The following is a 23,585-nucleotide window of genomic DNA, read 5'->3' as shown; positions in this document are numbered from 1 at the left end:
TCCTACAGACACAGCTTTGTTTGGCAGGGCAGCCTGGTTGGATCTGTGTGCGCTGAAAAATGTGAATTTCTGACAGGTGTAAAATGTCTGGGGATACAGCAAAGGTTAAGGAAAGAGCCTGGTGTGGTTAACTTTCAGTTCATGAAAAATAAATATTCATCTTTCACCCTGCATTGATGGGTGTAGACTCCCAAATTCATCTAAATTTTCATGAAATATTGAATTTTCTGTGTGACTTGTGCATTTTACAGCCACTCAGAACTTTGGTTTTCCTCATATTTTCAAGGATTAATTTCCTTGAAATTAATTTGAAATTCCCTAGCCCTGTGGGGAGATTATTTTGAGGTGATTTTCCTTTTGTTTTTAGTGACTTGTTGATTCGGTGGTCTGAGGGATGAAAACTTGAGAGGATTTTCGAGGTTCTGAGTGACTTTGGGAGGTGTTTTCTGTTCTCTGTCAGGTTCTCAGCTGGTGTGGGAGTGACTTTGGGCGCAGCCTGTGCTGTGTCTGTGGTGGAGGCAGCACAGAACCAGGAGGGTTTGGGACCAGACCCAAAATCACAGCCCGTGGCTGGGTCACCTCACCCAGCTGTGCTGGCAGATCAGAGAAATCCCTCCTGTGCTCAGTCACTCTGAAATCTGTTCTTCCGTGTTTAATTACACCTGAAATTCATTTACTGTGTGTTTGCATCTATTGTTTCTTTTCCAATTTCTCCTTTCCAGCTTTTTTCTACCCTGTTCCAGATCAGAGCAGATCTTCAAACAGTGAATCATCCTTTTTTTTTTTTTCCCTTTATCTCATTTTTTTTCTAAGCCTTTTTTTGTGGTTGAGTTCTTATTTGCTTTGTGGAGCTAAATCTTTGTGGTCAGTGTAGCACACACAGGATGTTTGGTTTTGGCTGAGTCAGTCTATACAAACATATATATATGTGTGTGTATATATATGTGTATATATATGTATATATATGTATAAATGTATACGTGTGTATATATTAATATATATGTGTGTATGTATATATAAAATATATATGTATATATTTATTTATAAAATATCTATTTACATATATATGTATTATATATACACATATATACAGTGTAGCACACACAGGATGTTTGGTTTTGGCTGAGTCAGTCTATACAAACATATATATATGTGTGTGTATATATGTATATATATTATATGTATAAATGTATACGTGTGTATATTTTAATATGTGTGTGTATGTATATATTAATATATATGTGTGTATGTATATATAAAATATATATGTATATATTTATTTATAAAAGATCCATTTACATATATATACATATATATATACATATATACAGTGTAGCACACACAGGATGTTTGGTTTTGGCTGAGTCAGTCTATACAAACATATATATATGTGTGTGTGTGTATATATGTATATATATTATATGTATAAATGTATACGTGTGTATATATTAATATATATGTGTGTATGTATATATAAAATACGTATGTGTATGTAAGTATAAAATATGTGTATATTTTTATTTATAAAATATCTATTTACATATATATTATATATACATATGTAATATATCTATTTACATATATATATTATATATACATATATACAGTGTAGCACACACAGGATGTTTGGTTTTGGCTGAGTCAGTCTATACAAACATATATATGTGTGTGTATATATATGTGTGTATGTATATATAAAATTTATATGTCTGTGTATGTGCATACAAAATATATATGTATATTTTTATTTATAAAATATCTATTTACATATATGTGTATAAAATTATATAAAATGATATTAAAATTTTATTTAAAATTATCTCGACATTATCTCGACATTATATCTCGATATATATATATATCCCTGTCGATATATATTTTGCTCCCTGTAGTTAGTGTGGGCAATATTTAAGCTCAGTTTGATATAGAATAAACCCCAAGTTATATTTTTTAAGAGATTTTTCTTCTGCCACGTGCACAGCAAATGCTGAGCCCGCACTTTCCTCGTTTGGAGAACTGAAACTGAAACAACAACAGCAGTAACCAAAACCAGCCCTCAGTAAAACACTGAATTTAATTTAAAAAAAAACAACTTCCTTTTTTTAATACCACCATTTATGCTAATTGATGTGTAATTTGGGTTGTTGGAAATGCCCTGGAAGTGTCCAAGGCCAGGCTGGACAGGGCTTTGAGCAGCCTGGGGTAGTGGGAGGTGTCCCTGCCATGGCAGGGGTGGCAATGGATGCATTTTAAGGTCTCTTCCAACCTAGAACATTCTGGAATTCTGTTTTTCTGTCCATCTCTCCCATCCTCACACCCAGCTGGGAAATCTCATTAGCTCAGGTTTGCCGCATTTCCTGCTCTCAGTTTGTGATTTCTTGCTTTAAAAAACCCTCTTTTTTTTTGTATTTTTATTTTTTTTAGAGTCTGAAAAGATCCCTGTCATGCGTGGCCAGTGGTTTATTGATGGGACTTGGCAACCTCTGGAAGAGGAGGAAAGTAATTTAATAGAGCAGGAGCATCTCAACCGCTTCAAAGGCCAGCAGCTGCAGGAGAGCTTTGATATGGAAATATCCAAACCTGTTGATGGGAAGGAGGGTAAGATTGTTTAGATCACTATAATACATTTTTTTTTGGACACTTGAGATATGCTTTTCCTAAGTAACAATGTGATCTGCTTTGGTTTTTTATCCTGGAAATTGGGGAACATCCGTTTGTTCTCCCGTTTTCCAGTGTGGGATTTCCTGCTGCAGCACGTTTGGGGAATGATGTAAAAATGAAAGTTATGGAGAAATATCTTGTTCCCATTGTGTTTCATATCTTCTAATTGTGTTTGAAATCTCATTTCAAACTAAAATCTCTTTATGGGACAAGAGGAGTCAGTGTCCAAAGGCAAACTGGCTGATGGCTCTCTGCAATCCCTCATTCTCTCAGCATCCCTAATTCTGCCTTAAAGGGAGTGGGATCAGTTTTACAAATCACATTCCATTTTCCATTTTGATTCAGGCTGGATTTATCAGTTTCCAGCTGCAGTAAATCTTGGGCATGCATTCTGTTGGGAAGTCCTTACATTTTAATGGGCAGGCTGAGGATGTTCAGGTAGTGTTGCTGAGAATCTTGGTCTGCTGCATGGAAGATTTTCAAAATTACTGAAATTCCTGCTCTATTATTTAATGTACACAGTTGAATTGATTGCTCAGAGCAGGTGTTGCACAGCAAAAAAATCACAATTTTTGGCCTTCACACTTTTGGCTGTCTCTTCCTTGAGCAATCTACAAACCACAAGCTTCAAGTACAGAGAGCTTTCAAGATATTTCAGCAGGGATTTGGTTGTGTTATTCTCTACAAAGAAACTTTATTTTTGAAGTGGAGCTTTGTCCAGAGCAGTCACACAGTGTGGGAATGGCTGTGTTTTGGCCATGACTTCTTATGTGTGGCCACACAAGTAAAGCCTTGTTCGTAAATTGGAAGCCCAGCAATAAATTCTGTAATCACTATAATGAAAACCAAAGTGTCATTTCTTGATTTAGGGAGTTTTTTCAGCATTACAGAGAGTTTCTAACTCTCCTTTAAAACTAGTGAGGACTTTATTAATATATTTTCCTCTATTTGTGCTACTTTAAAAGATTTTTTCACCTGTCCAAGGCTGCAGAAGAATTTTCTGCTAGAACAGCTCTGTCCAAAACGTGCATGAAGTGGTGTGAGCCCTGAGCCACAGCTCTGTGCCTTTGCAGTCATCCTTCTGGAAGGCACTTTTTACCTGTATTTCTGATTTATTGTCCCAGAGGCACAAAGCTCAGGGTTGTTAGTGGCAGGGATTTATGGTTTTTTTACATGGAAAGCAAATCTTTGGGGTTCCTGAGTGCTGCCAGCCTTTGGTAGTTTAATTTTTGAGGGAAGGCTGCAGTGGTAGTTGGGTTCTCCTTATAGGGTAAATCAGAGAGGTCAGGGTTGGGATTTTTTTCAGATAAAGTCTGGACTATGAACAGAAATTTTCGGATTTGATGCTGGATGGACTGGGGAGTGTGATGAGAAAGATATGACCACTGGTATTTATGAAAATTGTAAAAGATCAGAAAAAGAAACTCCAAATTCAGGTGCCAGTGCCTTTTCTAAAACCCAAGTCAGAAAAGAAAAAAGGCAAAACCAAAAAAAACAAAAAGCAAACCCCCCCAAAAAAACCAAAAAAAACCCAAACAAAACCCCAAGCTATGTATGGCATCACTTCAGTGGTATATATGTCAAGTCACAAGCAGGTTCCAACAAGGTTTTTTGGTAATAATAGGAGAGTTGCAGGGCAATTACAGCTGACAATTGCAGTGTGTGAAAAGTGGTTCTGTCATTCTAATTTGCCTCTCAATACCTCTTGGATCCTCTGGCATCCAAAAATGCCATCTGCAGTGGCACTGGGAGAAGCTCTGCAACTGGTGAAATAAACAAAATTAGCTGAATTCAGTTTATAAATTTCTTAAATGCTCCATTTGGCTGTAATTGCATCCTGTATGAAGCAGTTTTTGGTGCCATCAAGGTACCTGTTGTTTATGATCAGTGAAAGCTGAGATAAATCTGGAAATATCCATTGGGAAGCAGTGACTGTTCCCAGTGCTGTGATAAAACCTTGTGAGGGATGAAAAACTGACCAGGCCCTCTGATTCCTCAGCAAAATTAATACAAGGTGCTGTAACAGCCCCTTTGTACCAGGAATTACTCCAGTAATTAAATTTATTAATTGTATTCAATTTATTAATTCTGATTCATTTATTAATCCTGGATTGCAGCATGTTATCAAGGAAATCACCAGGCTTCATCCAGGGTTTTTGGTGGTGATAAGAGGGAAAAATGTCCCATTATTAAACTGTTAATCCCAGCAAACCTTCCTCTGAAAGTGCAGAATTATTCAGGAGGAGGGTCTCCAACCTGCAGCTAACAAATAACATCATTCCCATGCTGATATTTTTGCTATTCTTTACAAAAAAGTTTTTTGTGGTTTTGGGAGCACAAGGAGCTTTAAATGCAGAAGGGATCAGAAGGCACAAGGGAGCAGCAAGCACAGATGACAGGGAGTGATTCCCCAGGCTCTGTTTTCCATGGGGCAGCCTGGAGATCACAACTGTGGTTTGCATTTTGATTTTCATCCTCACAAAGTATTTAATTTCATGCCTTGCAAAACGAGCTTGGTTTATGGTGCCTGATACCAGTGGCTCCTTTTGGTGCCTGATCCCCTTCAGTGCATCAGGTAAATTATTGTTGCAATGGGCAGGGTGCAGAAATGGGGCATTTTATGATCAAAAGGAGCTTGGGCAGCAGATGAAGGGAAGGAATTGTCCCCACTGCTCTGCTGAGACCCCTCTGGAATTCTGTGTCCTGCTCTGGAGCCAGGCTGGGAGAGCTGGGGATGCTCAACAGGAAAGGAGAAGCTCCAGGATTGCTCAGAGACATTTCCAGGACACCAGGACAGCTGGAGAGGGACACCTATGTGGCAGTAAATGATTTTAAAATTTACAGAATGACAGAAGATTTAGAAACTGCCTTTTCTTCATACTTAAACAGACAGTGAGTTCAACACCTATCTGAAGTAGCCCATCAAAGGAAAAACATTTTCCAGAGATTTCTGGCATATCCAGGCTGTTGTCAGATAAAACAAAACCAGTAAAGTTCCTATCATCCATTGCTTCATGGCCTTTTTCAGATATATTCATTTAGTGATGATGGAGTGAAGCTGAAAGCTTTATTTGTGGGATAGGAAGGTATAGGAATGTGATTTTTGTTGATGGAGTGACAAAACTATTTCTTGTCCCCTTAAAAAGGAAATAAGCCCAGAAGTTTCTCTCCTCAATGAGGTGAAAAGACATCTCATAGCACCTGGGGGACTTCACCCCAAACTTAAGGATGGCTAAAGGGACAGGAGCCAAAAAGTCCCACCAGAGCAATTTACTGAAAAAACAAGAGAACAAAGAAACAAATCACTCTCGTGAGGTGTTTTACCAGGGGCCTCTTGCATGTAGATCCGTTTTTCTCTGTAAAGAGCTTTGTTATTTTGCCTTTTATTAAAACCTTTTTGTTCCCAACACTCCCACAGAAGCCATCCTGCTGATTTTATGCCTTAGCTCAGCTACCTTAGACAATCTTGGGTGTGAAATAGATTTCCAAAAGCTTGTGAGAGCTGGCTTGAGGAGACCCATATTTCAGGAAGGTGGGATAGGAACAGATACAGCTCTTGGTATTTGCACAGAGATGCTCAAAATTCAGCTGGAAATCAGCCAAGCAACCTGATTCAAACCTGAAATTGGATCTGACTTTGAAGTTGATGCTGATCTGTGAAGAGGATTGGAGCAGATGAACCCCAGCAGTGCCTCTGCCAAAAAATAGTCTGTGATTCCATGATAGACATAGATAAATAAAAAATCCTGTCAGTTGGAATTAATATTCTAATGCATTGATTTTGAGACAGCAGAACTCTGTTGGGTTTTTTCTTACAGAATTTCAGCGTGTGGTCAAGGCCACAAAACCTCTAAAAATTGCATTTGGAAGAGCTGATTTTTTTTTTTTGTCTTAGCTTTCAAATAGTATTTTCTCACTGTATAAAAAATTCACACAGATTTTTGGCACAGCCAAGTTAACCTGTAGATGGGAAATCCCTGTTCATAGAATTGGAGAGTTGTGCAGGTCAGGAGGGATCTCTGGGGATGCTCCAACCCAACCTCCCTGCTCAGGGTGTTTCCTGTGGGATTTTCAGTCTCTCCAGCAACAGACTCCACAACCTCTCTGAGCAGCCTGTTCAGTATTTTACCACCCTCACCATGAAAAGCAATTTTTCCTCTACTTTCCTTGACTTTCCTGTGTTGGTTCTTCCTGAGGGAAGTAAAAAGCCAGTGCGATATTGCAAATTAAATTATTCTGTGGAATCCCCAGTGCTGTAGCTCTGAGAATTTATTTTGATTTTCCTCCCCCCTGGACAAGTGATGTGCAGCAATAAATACATTTCATTTATACCTGCCCTGAGAGCTGTGGGGACACCTGGGGCAGGTGACACAAGTGTGGGATGTCACTCACTTTGCTGGATCAGGGAGTGCTGAAACCTTGCAGAACAGGGCAAGAACAGGAGATTTTGTCTAATCTAACTTTTAACCATCCTCTTACACTCTTTGGGGGGAAAAAACCCCAGAGTTGTGCTTAAAATGGAGATTTTAGTGCACGTTTAGGAAGGGTCAGTGTGTTCTTCCCTGTACCAAGGAGGGGATGATGCTTTGGGTGACCCTGGTGGCACCATGTCCCACTGCCTCTTACTGATGCTTTTACCTCTGCTGTGATGTCATAACTGCTTGTGAAGAGTGAAAATATTGAGTTTGGGACTTGCTACAAAATCTCTTGGTTTTTTTTGGTTTTTTTTTTTTTTTTTTTAATATATACATTTTAGTTCTTTCTAGAAAATGTGACTTTTTCTTTCTTTTTTTTTTTTTCTAAAAATGGTGATACTAATGAAAAAAAAAATGACACCCCTTTTAAAAATTTTACTTTGAAGCTCAGTGTTTTTACTTTTAGTTCTCTACTACCTCCCTCCCTTCTCCCTCCCTTCTTTGTTCAAATGGAGAGGATATAAGGAGAAATCAGATGCTGCATGTCTTAAGAGAAAGCATTCCCAAGGTACAGTAATTGGAGATTTCTTTTTTTTTTTTGTAGTGCTCCTGGCTTAGGAAGCTTTAAATTCTAGTTTGCTTGTCTCAGTTAAATGTTAGATTTACATGCTTCAGATTTTTTTGAGCTGTATCCATGCAATTTCTTTCCAAGGGGAAGGAAAAAGCATCCTAAAGCTTAGAGGAAAAGTAGAAGCGTTGTGAGGCCTAGAGAGAAGTAGATGCTCATAGTGTCATGCAGTAATTCTTATTAGAATTGTTTGTGGCTGATGAAAACTGTGAATATTTGTTTCTTGCACTCTTTGGTGTGATTTGGCTTATTCAATAAAATAAAAGGGATTTTTTTAGGATTGCAGCAGGCCTGGGGTGAGATTAATTCTGTCAGAGAAGGAATGGAGGGTTCCTTCCAGATAATGTTTTGTTTGCTGCTTTCTTTGGGATAATAATCTTTAATTTTAAGTTCTAATTAATTTTTGCTGCAGCTTTGGAATGGAATGAGTCCCTGCCATGGGCTGGAAAAGGGGAAGCTGTGTGGATTATAGCTCAGGGCTGCTGAGCTGCAGAAAACAGCCCTGACCTTTGCAGCAGCTGAAGTCCTGCAAATTTATTTCAGAAAGTGGGGGGAGATCCTGCAGGAGCCATCAATGATTGCAGGAGGCTCCAGGTTCTTCTCACTGGGCTCTCTCTGCCTCTGCTAAAGCCAGGAGTGATTAAACTTTCACTGACTTGTAAAACCTTTAATTTAAAATGTAAATGCATGTGGTAGGTTTGGAGTTGTTCTTGTCCTGCCTTGTGTTCTTGTAGCTCCTGGGGATGTTGTGAACTCTTGAGAATTTATTTTGACATGCATAAATGTTTGCCTTTTGGCTTCCTTTAATTATTTTTTTATGTGATTGGGTCCAAATGGAAAATGCCAGAAATCTAAATGTTTTGCAGTAAACTTTTTCCTGCCTCTTCTCACACGGTGAACCCAAGTCTGTTAAAGGTGAATCAGTGTAATTCAAGCAATAAGAAAGGAGTTCTGCCTTTTTCTTTTGTAAATTGAAATTCTAAAATTATGTTGTGCATTTGTTTTCCTTTCAAATCATGCTCAGTTGTGGTAATGAATGTGCTCAAATTAAAAAGAAATTGAAATTAGGTGGTTGTGTGACAAATAGTGACAGTGATGAATTGAGAGGTGATGAAGTGCAATGTATAAATGACAGCAATGTGAGACATTTTTAATTGAGAGTAATGGCTCTTTTTTAATGCCTCTTTTTAAAAAAATAAATAAGAAAAGGTTTTTAAATCTACAGGTTTCTGTAGCAGAACCTGAGATTCATTTCAGAAGGAACAACAGCAGCCAAATTATGTTCTCAGCTCCCTGTACCATGTGTCAGGCTTTTGTGTAGCACCTGCTGCTTGCAAGACAGACTAATTTAAAAATCCTTGGGGAAAAAAAAAAGAATGCATGAGAGGTTTTGAGACAGTCTGTATCCCTGCTCTGGTCTCTATCCTGGCTGGAATGACAGTGCCTTTGTCCCTGGAGGCAGAGTCAGCCCTGAGCACTTCAAAGCTGCTTTTCCCTGGATTGATTTGGACCTGAGCACCATCAGACTGTGGGGAGCAAAGATCCACCCCGTGCTTTGCTCTTGGCAGGTGGATGAAAGCATCAAGGAGAGAAGCAGGTATTTAGCTAAAAAAAGGTGTTTAATTGTGAGCAGGAGGTGCTCAGGCTGGGAGGATGTTTCCATGTGCACAACACAGTGCAGGGTTTCTGCTCCTCTGTTATTCTCCATTTTTTTGACTCAAGATGGATCAAAAGCCTCATTGAGATCAGGTTCTGCAAGGCTTCAGGAATATCTGTTCTGTGTTGTTTTAAGGTTCCTTTTTCAGATTTCAACTTTTTAGGGGGATTTTTTTCCCCTCGGGGTTCATCTCTCTTGGTGAAACTGAGTTTGTGTGATAGCAACCACTGATATCTTCAGCTGAAAGAAATCCTTTCCTGATCCCATCTTCCATCTCCAGCAGGGCTGAGCTTTTCACATGCTCACACTGTAGGTGTCTGTATTGGTTGGTGCTCCTGAAAAATGTTTCATTTCTAAGTTCTGGCTACAAAAGAACCCAAAATTTGGCCTCATCTCCAAGGACTTGGCCTTCAATTCCTGACTAAAATCCCAGAGGGGCTTGGGCTGGAAGGGACCTTAAATCCCATCTCATTCCACACCTTCCCAGATTGCTCCAAGCCCCAATGTCCAGCCTGGCTTTGGACACTTCAGGGATCCAGGGGCAGCCACAGCTCCTCTGGGCAACCTCAGGGCCTGCCCACTCTGAGTGAGGAATTTCTTCCTTAAATCTAATCTAAATCTCTCTTCCTTTACTTTAAAACCCTTCCCTCTTGTCCTCTCTCTATCTCGCCATGTAAAAGGTTTTTCTCCCTCTTTTAAAATCCCCCTCCATGTTCTTGGAGTGTGATATTTTCAGGGTCCCCCATGGCAGGAAGGAAATGATGAACCTGACTCCATGTTCTCAGAAGGCTAATTTATTATTTTATGATATTATATCAAAGAATACTATACTAAAACTGTACTAAAGAATAGAGAAAGGATACAGACAGAAGGCTTAACAAGATAATAATGAAAAATCTGTGACTCTCTCCAGAGCCTTGACACAGCTGGCTGTGATTGGTCATTATGTTAAAACAATTCACATGAAACCAATCAAACAATCACCTGTTGGATAAACAATCCCCAAACACATTTCAAAACAGCAAGACACAGGAGAAGCAATCAGGTAATTCTTGTTTTCGTTTTTCTCTGAGGCTTCTCAGCTTCCCATGAGAAGAAATCCTGGTGAAGAGATTTTTCCAGAAAATATGACCGTGGCATTGGAGGCTGCTGCAAGGTCTCCCCACAGCCTTCTCTTCTTCAGAAAAGTGTGCAGGGTTTTTCTGCATCTGGGGAAGATGCACCTACAGAGGGATGTCTGTGGGAATGCTGTCAGTGCCAGGGAGGTGCCACATGGGAACAAATCCCTGAGAAGTCAGGGCCAGAGGAGATTTCTGTCCCTACAGATTTATGGACAGTCAGGTGTCAGTGAAGCTCAGCACCATCCCAGCCTGGTACCCTGGAGAGACCCCTCAGGTGTGGAATTTGTGCTCCTGCAGGATGCAGAGGGATCCAGGGGCAGCCACAGCTTCTCTGGGCAACCTCAGGGCCTCCCCACCCTGAGTGAGGAATTTCTTCCTTAAATCTAATCTAAATCTCTCTTCCTTTAGTTTAAAACCCTTCCCTCTTCTCCTCTTTCTACCTTCCCATGTGTAAAAAGTTTTTCTCCCTTTTTTGGAGTCCAAGTTCTTGGGGTCAGGTCCAGAGGAGATTTCTGTCCCTGTGGATTTATGGACAGTCAGGTGTCAGTGAAGCTCAGCACCATCCCAGCCTGGTACCCTGCAGAGACCCCTCAGGTGTGGAATTTGTGCTCCTGGAGGATGAGCACGAAGAGATTCATTCCCCTGTGCCTGTGCTGCTGCCTCATCTGCATTCTGCCCTGGGCTCCCTCAGCCAGGCTGTGGCCCGCCCTGGTGGCTCCCTGACACCTGGGACACCCTGAGCTGCCACTCTGAGCCCTCTGGAACCTCTCAGCACAGTCCTTCTGTCAGTCCTGTCCTCTCCTCATCCTCACAAAACATCATTTTCCCTTCCTCAGGCTCAGCTTCACACCAGCACTGTCAGTCTGTAAAATCCCATGCCTGCAAAGCACACTTAGAATATTTTATTTTAATTTTTTTTTTGGGATGTTTCTTTTCAGACTGCTGTCAAATCCTCCCCAAAGACACATTTTTGTGTTCCCTGTCTCACTGTGAGCACCCCCTGGGGCTGTCAGCAGCAGAAGCTCCTTTTGGTTGAACTCTCAAGGGTTTTAATAATCCCCTCACTGTCAAATAATCACAGAATCAAATCCCTGAAAGATTTAGGCTGGAAGGGGCCTTAAAGCTCATCCAGTGCCACCCCTGCCATGGGCAGGGACACCTTCCAGGCTGCTCCAAGCCCTGGCCTTGGACACTGCCAGGGATCCAGGGGCAGCCACAGCTGCTCTGGGCACCTGAGCCAGGGTCTGCCCACCCTCACAGGCAGAATTTCTGCCCAATATCCAACCTAAACCTGCTCTTTTCCAGTTAAAATCTATTCCCTGGCTCCCATCCCTCCATCCCTTGTCTCCAGTTCCTCTCCAGCTCTCCTGGAGCCCCTTCAGGCCTTGGAACAGGCTCTGTGTTGAGTTTTATCTTCAGGGTCATCACAAGATGGTGTTTCTTGTTGAGACTCAGATGTTTATCAGTTCTTATCTCTCTCCCAGTCTCACAAACCCTGAGTTCTGCAGCACTTCTCTCTAACAAACTAAAAATGGAGCCCCAGCTCTCTCTCTCCAAGGCCTTTTAAGGATAAACTTAAGAATTAAGTGTCCAATTAATTAAGGTGTCCAATTAAGAAATGACACCTCAATTATTTTCACTTTTAACCCAATAACCAACCATCTATGGCTGCAATGGGGACTTTTTTATCCAATTACACAAAACCACCCAAATGCATGTAGAAGGTGAAGAAGAAGGAGTAGTCTCCACCCTCAAACCTCCATCTTGTTTTTTATATACTGCTATATTCTAAACCCTTAAACTCTGAGTTTCCCACCCTGTGATATCACACACTTCTGTCCAAACCCCACACCCACAATCCCAGCTCTGTCATTCCATTCTGGAAGCTTCTCCACTCCTCAGGTCAGTGCAGTGTTCTCCTGGGGGTCAGAGCCTGGCAGCACAGAAAGTCTGGAATTCTCTGCAATTCCCAGGGTTCCAACAGCTCTGAGCTCACCATGGATCCTTTTTTTCTCCAGCCTGGGCCCCCCCAGCTCTGTGCTGGTGACATTTCTCTGGATGGTGACATTTCTCTGGGCATATTGGGCCTGCAGACACACATGGCTGGGTCCTGTTGATCTTCTCCTCCCCCAGCACCCCCAAATCCTCCTCCCTGGGGCTCCTCTCATTCCATTCTCCTTCCAGCCTCAATTTGTGCTTGGGACTGCCCTGACCCACATGCAGAACCTCACACTTGGCCTGCTGAACTTCATTTGAAATACTTTGGTGCTTCCACATCTTGTTGTTGATGCTGATGTTCCTCCATGTCCATGAACAGAATAAATGAGGAATTTTTTCTTCCCAAGTGGGAGTAATTAATGCAGGGTAGGGAAAAGCTGCTTGTTCCTTTATGTTCCTTCAAATAGAGATGCTGGACTCGATTCCAGAAGGAATTTGAGGATCGCTCCACCACAAATTGCTCTTTTTCTAGATATTCAACCTCATCTCTTCCTCTTCTTTTTATGGATGTTGAACACAACACCCTCCAAAGGCATCAAACTCCCACCCCTCCTCTGCCAGCTTCCCCAGCATCATTCTCTCAGGGGGATTTTGCAGAATGCAGATGGAACAATTCCTGGTCAGACCATCTCTACTCTTCAAAGCCAGGCTTATTTCTTCTTTCTTCCCGCTCTTCTAGTGGAAAACAACGATGTAATTCCAGTTCTTTTGGTGAATCAGTTGTTTACCACAACACAAATGCTAATCCTCTCTTAATCCCCATGCTCCTTACAGATTTTGTTTAGTTTTTCATCAGTCTGTGTCAAGTCTGTCTGCTTTGGCAAAGAAACAAAAAATTTTGCTGGAGAAAGGTCACAACATCTGCCTGAGCCTGGCTGGGTTGTGCTGTAGCAGAGTTAAAATTGGAAATTGTGATGGCTCAGGCTTTCTCAGAATGTTTTTAGGAGAGTATAAAAAATTCATTTGGGTGATTCAAGGAGGAGACAGGGTAGAGCTTTGCTTGCTGTGGAAGAAAACAACCCCAAACCAGCCCCTCTGGGTGTTTTCCATGACTTTGAACTTCCCAGCAAGAGCAGTGACAGATAAATCACCATTTCTTTGGTCACAGAGCTATTGCTGTTGTCAGCTCTGCAGATGTTTTACACCCCATGTTCAACAAGACCTCAGCAGCGAATTTTGGTGAAATCCAAATCCTTGTAACCCAGCTTGGCTCCTGCAAGCCTCCAAGCCTGGGATGATTTGGATTTGCATCACAACGTGCCTGTTGTTTAATCCTGACAGTCAGGCTGTGTGTCATGAGGTCGGGCTCGGAGCTCAATCAGCTCCAAATCTGGAAAAACACAATCAGTGCACAGCAAAAAAAAACCCAACCACCAGAGCTCTTAGTGGCTTTTCAAAGAGCTGCATTCTGTTCTGTGCCAGAAATTGCCCATTCAGAGGCTCACTGAGCTGCATTTCCAGCCCTGAGATATTTCTGAAAGGGGAGAAATGCAAGGGAGCCTCTGTGTTAGAGCAGAGCATGGCAGAGAGGGCTGAAATTCCACTTTTTGGTGATGGAAATTCCTGGGGCAGCCACCTGCTCATCACACCCACCTCTAGTGTTTCAGGATCCATCACCCTGCCCCCTTTAAAGGAATATTTTGGCTTATTCCCACCCCAAAATGAGAGTGGGAGGGGAATTTTGTGGTGGTCTTCAAACTTCTGCTTGTCCTGCTCAGGTTAAACCCAAAAAATTCCTCAAGGAAAGTGTAAAACTTCCTCAAGGTAAGAAATAACACAAATTTAGGCATAATGGAGCTCTAGATTTTAATTTTAACCTGTCTGTAAATCACCCTTCTTCCTCTCTTTGTTTCTGGTTTTTTTTTTCCCTCTTCCCCACCTAAATTCAATTTATTTATTCCTTTTTGCTGCAGCCATTCACAGCCTAAAGCTGAGCCGTAACCATGTGGACTGGCACAGTGTGGATGAGGTGTATCTGTACAGTGATGCCACAACATCCAAAATTGCAAGGACTGTCACACAAAAATTGGGGTTTTCCAAAGGTAAATCTTTCCCAAACTTTGTAAAGAATGTTGTAAATGCCAGCATTTGAAGTTTAACTCCAAAAGGTTTTAATGTGAGTACCCCACTTTGGCCATTGCATTTTTTTGCTTTATATGAGTATTCAGAGTCCTTAGCTTGTGAAAATAATTGTAATTAGATGTTAATATTTTTAAATTTTATTCCATTTGGATGTGAACATTTTACATTTTTTTTATTTAGATTACATATTTGATTTATTATATTTTAATTTTATATTTATTTTTATTTAATTTTAAATTAAAAATTATAATTTAATTTTATTTTGATGGGTTTGGATACAGCAGTTAGCCCTACATAGCAAATACATGAAAATATTGCAGTGGCAGAGGCCAGAATCTAAAATTAGAATTAAATTAGAATTCAATGTAAAATTAGGATTATTCCTTTAGAATTAAATTAGAATTCAATGTAAAATTAGGATTATTCCTTTAGAATTAAATTAGAATTCAATGTAAAATTAGGATTATTCCTGTAATAATATAAGGATTACAGTTCCTTTTGCAACCTTAATTTTACTGCTGGGTACTTAGATATTGTGATGCATTCTTTAAATACTTGACCATACCTTCCCTCTCCCCAACCTTTTTTTCTGTTCATAAACCTCCATCCAGCCTTTTTTTCTGTTCATAAAACAAAAGTATGAACTGACAGGAAAGGGCATTTAGACAGAAATTATTTCCAGCAGAAATTCAGGCTCATTTAAACTCAACACTCCCAGTCAGGCAGCAAAGCTGAGATGGTTGAAGAGAGGGAGGAGTCTCTCAAGGAAAAAGCAAATTATTTCCATCCTAGAAAATGGGAATTTGTCCTCTGCAGGACACCAGAGCAAGAACCTGCACATCTGGTTTGTTCCTTGAGCAGACAAGGTCAGGTCACAGCTCTGACTTTATTCTGCATCCTCTGCCCTGTAATTAATGCCCTCTTATCCCCCAGGACTCCTGGGTGAACACTTAATTAATGTTTCCTAAAATAATAATATAATTCAATGCTTCAGTTCCAGAAGAAATGAAGTAATTTATCCAGAACACCTTGGGGATAATGTGTAATAAATAATGAGATCTGTCCCAAACAATTTGTGGAGGAGAAATGTCAAAGAGAAACTCACTTGATAAATAAAACCTGTCTTGGGTAAAAAAAATGCCCTCAGTGGTTTTGGGGTGTTTTCCTCCTCTTTAAAACCAAAATAAGCTGTTAGTTCCAGTTCTGGAGGCCAGCACTGGTGCCTGCTGTGGTCCCCTGAGTGTCACTAGAGGGGGATGGAGGCACATTGTGCCCGTGGGTTTGCCAGCACAGCAAGGGAGAAAATGCCCAATTTACCCTGGGGAACTGGGTTTGGGTTTGGTCACTGAGCTGAAGAACAAGGGGGGAATTTCAGGTTGGATCAGCTCAAAATAATGCAAGTTTCCCTATCAAAATGATACATTTTAAAGGTTTTCCACCAGCTCTTTTAATTGGGGTGGATAAAGTGACAACGTTTAATCACTTGTGTGGTCAGGTCATTTCCATGGTCTTTCCATGCTGTGGGAGTAAGGGGGAGACAGAAGGAATTTCATTGATGGAGACACCCAGGAGAAGGATTCTGTGTTGTAGAAGTGGGTGCACAGTTACACAACTGTTTTCTGTTCTCCAAAACATGCCTGAAATTAATTCCCTTTGCAGTGGAAGTGGCTATTCATATCACCTGGCTGCTCAAATCTTCCAGGGCTGTAAAAGTACCTAGATTTAAAAATATTGGCACTTTTATTATGGCAAAATATACTTAATTGGAGGGGGTTTTATTTGCCATCAGGTGCAGAATCCTGGAATTCCTTGGTTTGTGATAAGGCAGTGTATTAGCTTTAAAATAAATCTCTTTTGGATGACTTTGTCCTGTACACACATATTTAAAAATAGATGCTAATCCTTTAATTTTATGATTCTCTATTATATAATCTGATTTTCGACGTGCTGGCCTGAGAAAAGCCAAGTTTCTGTCAGCAGAGGGGAACACTACACCTGGCAGAGTGTCTCTGATGTGGGATAATGTTCTTTCTGCAGCTTCAAGCAGTGGGACAAGGCTACACAGGGGCTATGTAGAAGAAGCCACGTTAGAGGACAAGCCACCCCAGACCAGCCACATTGTGTTTGTTGTGCATGGCATTGGGCAGAAAATGGACCAAGGAAGGATCATCAAAAACACAGCCATGTGAGTGCTTTGGGGTGTGTGAAACAGCTTTAATGTGAGTGACAGCAGAGCCTTTGGTTTGGGCTGAGTCTTTGCCTGCTTTCCTTCTCCTCCTCTCCTCCTGAGTCATTATTCTTTGTGTTGTGGGTACACTGATTTTTATGTCAATTGGAATGTATGGATTTAGGGAGAACTGTGAGCCAGAAGAGCAAAGGTTTATTCTGATTTTATCACCAGCACTTGTGACTTTTGGGGAAATGGTGTAGAGGATGTAGCCTCAAATTTCAGCAGGTTCAGCTTGGACATCAGCAGGAATTTCTCCATGGAATGGTTGTTGAGCATTGGAAGGGGCTGCCCAGGGAGGTTTGTATTTGCTGGGAATGTCCCCATAAAGGCAGGAATGATGAATCTGACTCCATGTTCTCAGAAGGCTCATTTATTACTGTATACTGTATATATTATACTGTATATATTATAGAATAGTATAGTAAAGAATACTAAACTAAACTATATTAAAGAACACAGAAAAGTTACTTACTCAATGCTAAAAATATAATAATGAAAACTCCAGACTCTTTCCAGAGTCTTGACCCAGCTTGGCCCTGATTGGCCATTGAGTCAGAACAATTCAGAATCCCATGGAACAATCACCTGTGGGTAAACAATCTCCAAACACATTCCACATGTGAGCACAACACAGGAGAAGCAAATGAGATAAGAATTGTTTTCATTTTCTCTGAGGCTCCTCAGCTTATAATACTGTATTATATTAAAGAATACTATATTAAACTATACTAAAGAGTACAGAAAAGATACTTACACAGTGCTAAAAAGCTAATAATGAAAATTCATTACTGTTTCCGGAGCCCCACCACAGCTTGGCCAATATTGGCCAAAGAGTCAAAACAACTCACAGCAGAAAATAATGAAACAATCTGTAAACACATTCCACATGTGAGCACGACACAGGAGAAGCAAATGAAATAAGGATTGTTTTCCTTTACTCTGAGGCTCCTCAGCTTCCCAGGAGAAAATCCTGAGCAAAGGGATTTTTCCAGGGAATGTGAATGCCACACTGGGAGGTTTGGAGTCCTCATCCTTGGAGGTGTCCAAGGAGGTGGCACTCAGTGCTCTGGGCTGGAGACTGTTAGGAAAATTAATCCACAAACACCAGAGGTTTGTGTCCAAAAAGGAGACAGAGGAGTCCTTTGAATTTATTCAAATAAAGGGAGAGGCCGTGGGGCATTCCCCTGGGATCTCTCAGATTTTTGGAGGACACAGCCTCCTTTTTATCCAAATTTCCCAGCCTCATTTCCCTTCTCTCTTTCCCCATTTCTGAGGTCCTTGAGATGTTCAGACTTCCCAAAACACCTGATACCAGAGATCCCCCCCTAATGTACAACCCTCCCTTTTAATTTTTAATTCTTACAGAATTTAGGGGTTTTTCTTTCCTGTTGCTTCTTTCATCTTTCAATGTCTAATTTCATTTACCAGCAAACCTAAAGTTTATTTGTAAAGCAAATATCTTTTTCCATTCATCAATCAGTGGAGAATCCTTCCCCTGGTTTCTTTTATCTCCCAGTGCTGGTTTTATCTACCAGCAGACCCACAGCTTGTTTGGAAAGACAAATCCACTATTCCTCTCAGGACAAGGTAGGAATTGAACTTACTGACTTTTGAAAGGATTCTGTGTGAAATCCTGGCTCCTGTGGTTGGTGGCCTTGCTGAGCAGGGAGAGGTTCCTCATTTGGGGAATGTTGTTCCTCAGTGGTACCTGGGTGAATTCAGCAGCAGCTGGGAAGGAACTGAGCAGAACATTTTTGATTAAGTGGCATGGGAAAGTTAATTTTAGAGTGGAATCTCTCAGAGCTGGGTGTTGGGATGGTGGGCAAGCAAATTGCATCCTGTAAAAGAGGGGGAATGGGGAGACACAGGAATGTTGTCATTCCCAGCAGGACAGGAGCCTTCCATGGATGAAGCTCTTGCTGTGAGGCTGCTCATGGAGTTCTGTGCACAGAGCCTGGCTGAAAGGCAAAATGTGACCAAAAAGGCTGTGGAATCTCTTCACTGAATGTCTTTTGGTTTGCAGATGGCTCTTGGGAATGATGTTTCCCAGAGCTGTGGCTGCTCCATTCCTGGCAGTGTTCGAGGCCAGGTTTGGGCCCTGTGTCATCCTCACTCATGCCAGGGGTTGGAACTTCTTGATCTTTTAAGTCCTTTCCAACCCAAAGCAATCTGTGATTTTATGCACTTGAAAAAATTATTTTTAATCTTAGAAAAATCACCAAGTCCTGATGGCAGCTGTGTGGGGGACAAGGTGGCACTGAGGAATCCCTCATTAACCGGAAGAGGAGGCTCAGAAGGTGTTAATTACAGATCTGGATGGCTCAATAGCTGTGTCCCAAATAGCTCCAGGTTCCCTCAGCACTGACAAACCCAGTGGCTGCTGTGGGAAGAGCTGGGATTGCAGGGATTTTGTGGTGGGAGCTTTGTCACTCTGTGCCATGGTGTCATCAGCCTCTTGTGTCCCCACAGCTCTTGGTGCCACTCCAGCCTCCTCTATGGTGCCAGGGTAAACCTTTTGATGTCACTTGTGTGTCATTTGTCACCTCAGAGCCCCAACCTGCAGCTCCCCACCCCTTTCCTGCCACTTCACTGCTCGGTTATTCACTTTGTTTAAGAGCCAGCAATGCAAAGCTGAGAGAAAAAGGATCCACAGCCCTTGGCTCAAAGTTAGTCACCAAAATCAATGTAAAAACTTCAGGTTTTGTGGGATGGAATTACACAGAATGCACATAGCCTCAGTGTAAGCTGCTCTTTTAACAATGACCAGAAATAAAGCTTCAGCCTTGGAATCATTAAATTTTTCTGCTTTATCTTTCTCCCTCCTCCATTTTCCATAGATAGAGGGTGGATTAACTTCAGCTCAGGTCACAGTGCAGAGATGTTCATTCATTCCATAAGTCCTGCTCTAATTGGCAGCCCTGCATATGAAATACTTTCTCAAAAAGGGACACAAGACTTTATGTTCTTCAATAAGTCTCACTCACATCCTCAAGAAATACCAGACAGCACTGCATAGCCTTTTAAAATGCTAATTATTGGCATAAATTGTGCATTCTGCACAAAATTTGCAAATTAAAGCATCATTTCAGATTGAAGTATCTTTATTTTTTCTTCCCCTTTTTTTTTTTTTTTTTTTCAAATAACAACTTAAAACTTATCAGCGAGGAACATCCCATATGTTGCAGGGAGAGATTTCAGAAGGAATGTCTGCCAAGCTCTCACAAGCCATGCTGGCACTTTCTGTTAGCACCTCCATCCATGATATTTGTGTGCTGTTTGGTTTTTGGGGTGGTTTTTTTTACAAGCTTTTCCATTAGGGACACACTGGTGCCTTTTGAAAAAGAAAATTAATAAGGAAAAGTATTTTTTGACCATTCAAGGAGAGAAGATGTCAGGGTTTTTTTCCTTTTAAATACACATTTTTTAGTAGCAAACCTGCAGCTGGACCCCACCAGAGCTCATTTGACCCATTCTGTCCTCAGGTTCCCACCTTGAGCAGAAGCTGGTGCAGCTCCCAGGGTGCTGCTGCATCATTAGGCAGATCCTGCTGGTTACAGAGCTGAAAACAGAGCCCTCTTGTCCAGGGAAATTCCAAATTATCCCTGCTAATTTCATTAAGGACAGCAGCTCAACCTCCTCGTTAGCCTGGCTGGATGCTGTGGTTGCAGGGTGTCCTGTGAGGAGGTAAATGGAAAAGATGCATCTTGTGGATGCTTGGATGAGCAGCTCTGTGGTGGATGTGACATAATTTTATTTTTTCTGTGGTAGTTAAACACATTTATTATCTAAATGTAGCACAGCAGCTGGTGCAACAAGCTGCTCCTGTCAGCTCTGATGTTCCCTGGGACTCTTGGGAAGAGACAGCCCCTGCTCCAGGCTGGAGCAGGGATTCAGCTGCCCCAGCAGGAGCTCTGAGCTCTCTTGGTACCACAGGGATGCTTCTTTAAGGGAGAAGGCTTTATAATCTGTATTTCTGCCCCATACAAAGGAAGGTTTTATGGCAGAACGTACTTAATTGGAGGGGGGTTTTATTTGCCATAGAATCCTGGAATTCCTTGGTTTGTGATGAGGCAGAGTGTTGGCTTTAAAATAAATCTCTTTGGGATGTCTTTGTACTGTACACACTCACATATTATTATTTGGAATGATTTTTTCCATGGAAGTTGATCTGTGGTTTTGTTGAATTTATGGGTGAATGGGAGGGAGAGATGTTGTTGCACGTTTTGAGTTTTGGTTCTGCCACCCAAACCCATGAAGAAGAAGGTGAAGAGGAAGGTAAAGAAGGACTAGCTTCTGTCTTTAAACTTAAAACTTCTGTCTTATTTTATATATACTATTATATTCTAAAACTTTAAACTCTTAAGTTTTTCACCTTGAGATATTACACACTTCTATTCTAACTACAAACTCGTCATTTTAGTGCTGTCAATTAGTTTTGAAAGCCTTCTCCACGGCCTCAGGTCAGTGCAGTGTTCTCTTGGGGGTCAGAGCCTGTCAGCAGAGAAAATCTGAAATTCTCAGCATCCAGAACTCCAACATCTGAGTTAGAATAATTTAGAATCATGGAATGGTTTGGGTTGGAAGGGAGATTAAAACTCATCTCATTCCTTTGGCAGGGACACCTCCCACTGTCCCAGGGTGCTCCAAGCCCTGTCCAGCCTGGCCTTGGGCACTGCCAGGGATCCAGGGGCAGCCACAGCTGCTCTGGCAATTCCAGCCCAGCCAGGAATTCCCAATTCCCAATCTCCCATCCATTCCTGACTCCTGTCCCTCCATCCTTGTCCCCAGTCCCTCTCCAGCTCTCCTGAAGGCTTTTCATTGTCACATTTTTCACCCCACAGCCTGCTCTTCTCCAGGTTGAGCAATCCCAGCTCTCCCAGCCTTTCCTCACAGGAGAGCTGCCCCATCCCTCTTGAGATCATCTTGGTGGCCTCCTCTGCCTGTCTAGGAATGTTCTTCTCCATGTCCCCAGCCTCCTTTGCAAATCTCCTGTTGTTTCACCTGACCCAGGTGAAGTTCACACCTCTCACCTGCCTTAGGCAGGGCTAAATTTCATCATTTCCTGTGCTTGGGGAATGAGGGAAGTGACTCTGCTGTGCTTTTCCAGAGCAGCTGCTCTCAGCTGAAGCTGGGCTCTGTCTGAATCTCCTGTTTGGATTCCAAAATCACATTTGTCTGTGCTGCTCTTCACAGCCCAAAAATTGCTGTCTGCACAAGCACCAGCATCTTGGCCTAATCACCAATTACATTTTTATTGCAAGTCCCATTAGAAAGCATTTTAATTGTGGATTATCATTAGGATAATTACTTTGGAATAGCTATTTTGGTACATTTCCATTGCTCTGCAAGCCTGGGCAGAGCCTCTCAGAAGCCTTTCACTGCATTAATGTGTGCTGCTAGAATCTCAAATGAAGATTTTCCCGTAAAATTTTTTCTATAATTTTAGCTCTTCAGGTATTTATTAGCTTTATGTTCCATTTAAATCCTTGCATTGCATTAAATACATATTAAATGCTTGTTTTTCATCCTTTGGTGCAGGAATTAAGCAGCCAGCTGGTAAACATTGCCTTACAGGTTTCAACTTGAGCCTGTCTTGCAAGAGAAGTTCAGGCCAAGAGGTAAAAGGTGACATTTAGGGCATGAAATGCTTTTGGAGCAGCTTGTTTTGTGTGTTTTTATTACCTAACACGTGGCTGGGTGTTGGGCAGGAGCTGTAGCAGCCTGCTCAGGATTTGGGTGTATCCCCAGGGCTGTTCCCATTCCCAACCTCCCCAAATCCCTTGTTTAGCCTTTTACCATCCCAGCTGTAAGCTGGATCACTCCAGTTGGTGTAAAAAAGTGGGATTTTATCTGGATCCTTGTCCTTCTTCATGGGTTTGGGTGGTAGAACCAACACTCAAGATCTGGAAGGTGCAGGGAGTGGGTGCAGTGGGTTGGGAGGGGACAGGGAGTGCAGTGCTCCGTGCCAGAGCAGGGAAAAACCTTCCTGCCCTTTGGAAAGCAGTGCTGGAGGAGATTATGGAGAACCTGAACCTCCCAGGATCCTGTGATCAACCAACAAAGCACCTTCAGTGCCTCTGATGGTGCAAAATCCTGTTGTTCTTCAGAAGAATGGGGTGTGGATCCCAGTTGGGCTGGCAAACACCCCAAAATCTTCAGGAAAGGACAGGAAAAGGTGACTGGACAGGTGTTGGCTGTCACCCTGAATCCCCTCTGTGTTACTGATGAGTGATGGGATGCCATGAAGTGTTTCAGACCAGGCTGGGTGGGGTTTGGACCATCCCAGTTTAGTGCAAGGTGTCCCTGCCCGTGGGAGCCAGGTAGAACTGGATGGGCTTTAAAGCCCCTTCCAAGCCAACCCCAAATTCAGGGATTTGCATCCTGGAGTTTCCATCTCCCCTCTGGAGCAGGATGAGTCTGGGTTTTTTCACAATTTTCACAGCAGTTTTCAGAGAGCAGCAGTGGCAGAACATGAGTTGTCTTGAGTTGCTCTTTGAAAGGCGCCCGTAGGGAGAGCGGAGTTGGCATTTCTGCAGCTGAGCTTTGGGAACAGCCTCTCCCTCCCATTTCCTCATCTCTCAGCACAGCTCCACTTCCATTGCTCACTTCAGCTCAGCAAACTGAGCCCAGGCCAGCCCTGAATTTCCTCAATAAAGTGCTATTATTTCCTCAAGGAGGCAGTGAGTGCTGCCTGTCACTGACATATTTTATGAAAAATCCCTTTGCCAGGATTTTTCTCCTGAGAAGCCTCAGAAAAGAAATGTAAACAATAATTATCTGATAAACAATACTC

At 41.9% G+C, this 23,585-nt stretch overlaps 1 protein-coding gene across 1 annotated transcript in view; it reads left to right on the top strand.

The window, feature by feature from the left end:
- Positions 1–23,585, top strand: part of DDHD1 (DDHD domain containing 1) — a 67,384-nt gene that overhangs the window by 11,208 nt on the left and 32,591 nt on the right. The window contains exons 2-4 of the mRNA XM_064715988.1: positions 2,425–2,598; positions 14,394–14,522; positions 16,600–16,747. Of these exons, the coding sequence (XP_064572058.1) occupies positions 2,425–2,598; positions 14,394–14,522; positions 16,600–16,747 (451 nt within the window). The remainder of the gene's footprint in view (positions 1–2,424; positions 2,599–14,393; positions 14,523–16,599; positions 16,748–23,585) is intronic.

This window comes from Zonotrichia leucophrys, chromosome 5, assembly GCF_028769735.1.
Source record: "Zonotrichia leucophrys gambelii isolate GWCS_2022_RI chromosome 5, RI_Zleu_2.0, whole genome shotgun sequence".
Taxonomy (NCBI): domain Eukaryota; kingdom Metazoa; phylum Chordata; class Aves; order Passeriformes; family Passerellidae; genus Zonotrichia; species Zonotrichia leucophrys.
This window is presented reverse-complemented; position numbering and strand designations above follow the sequence as displayed.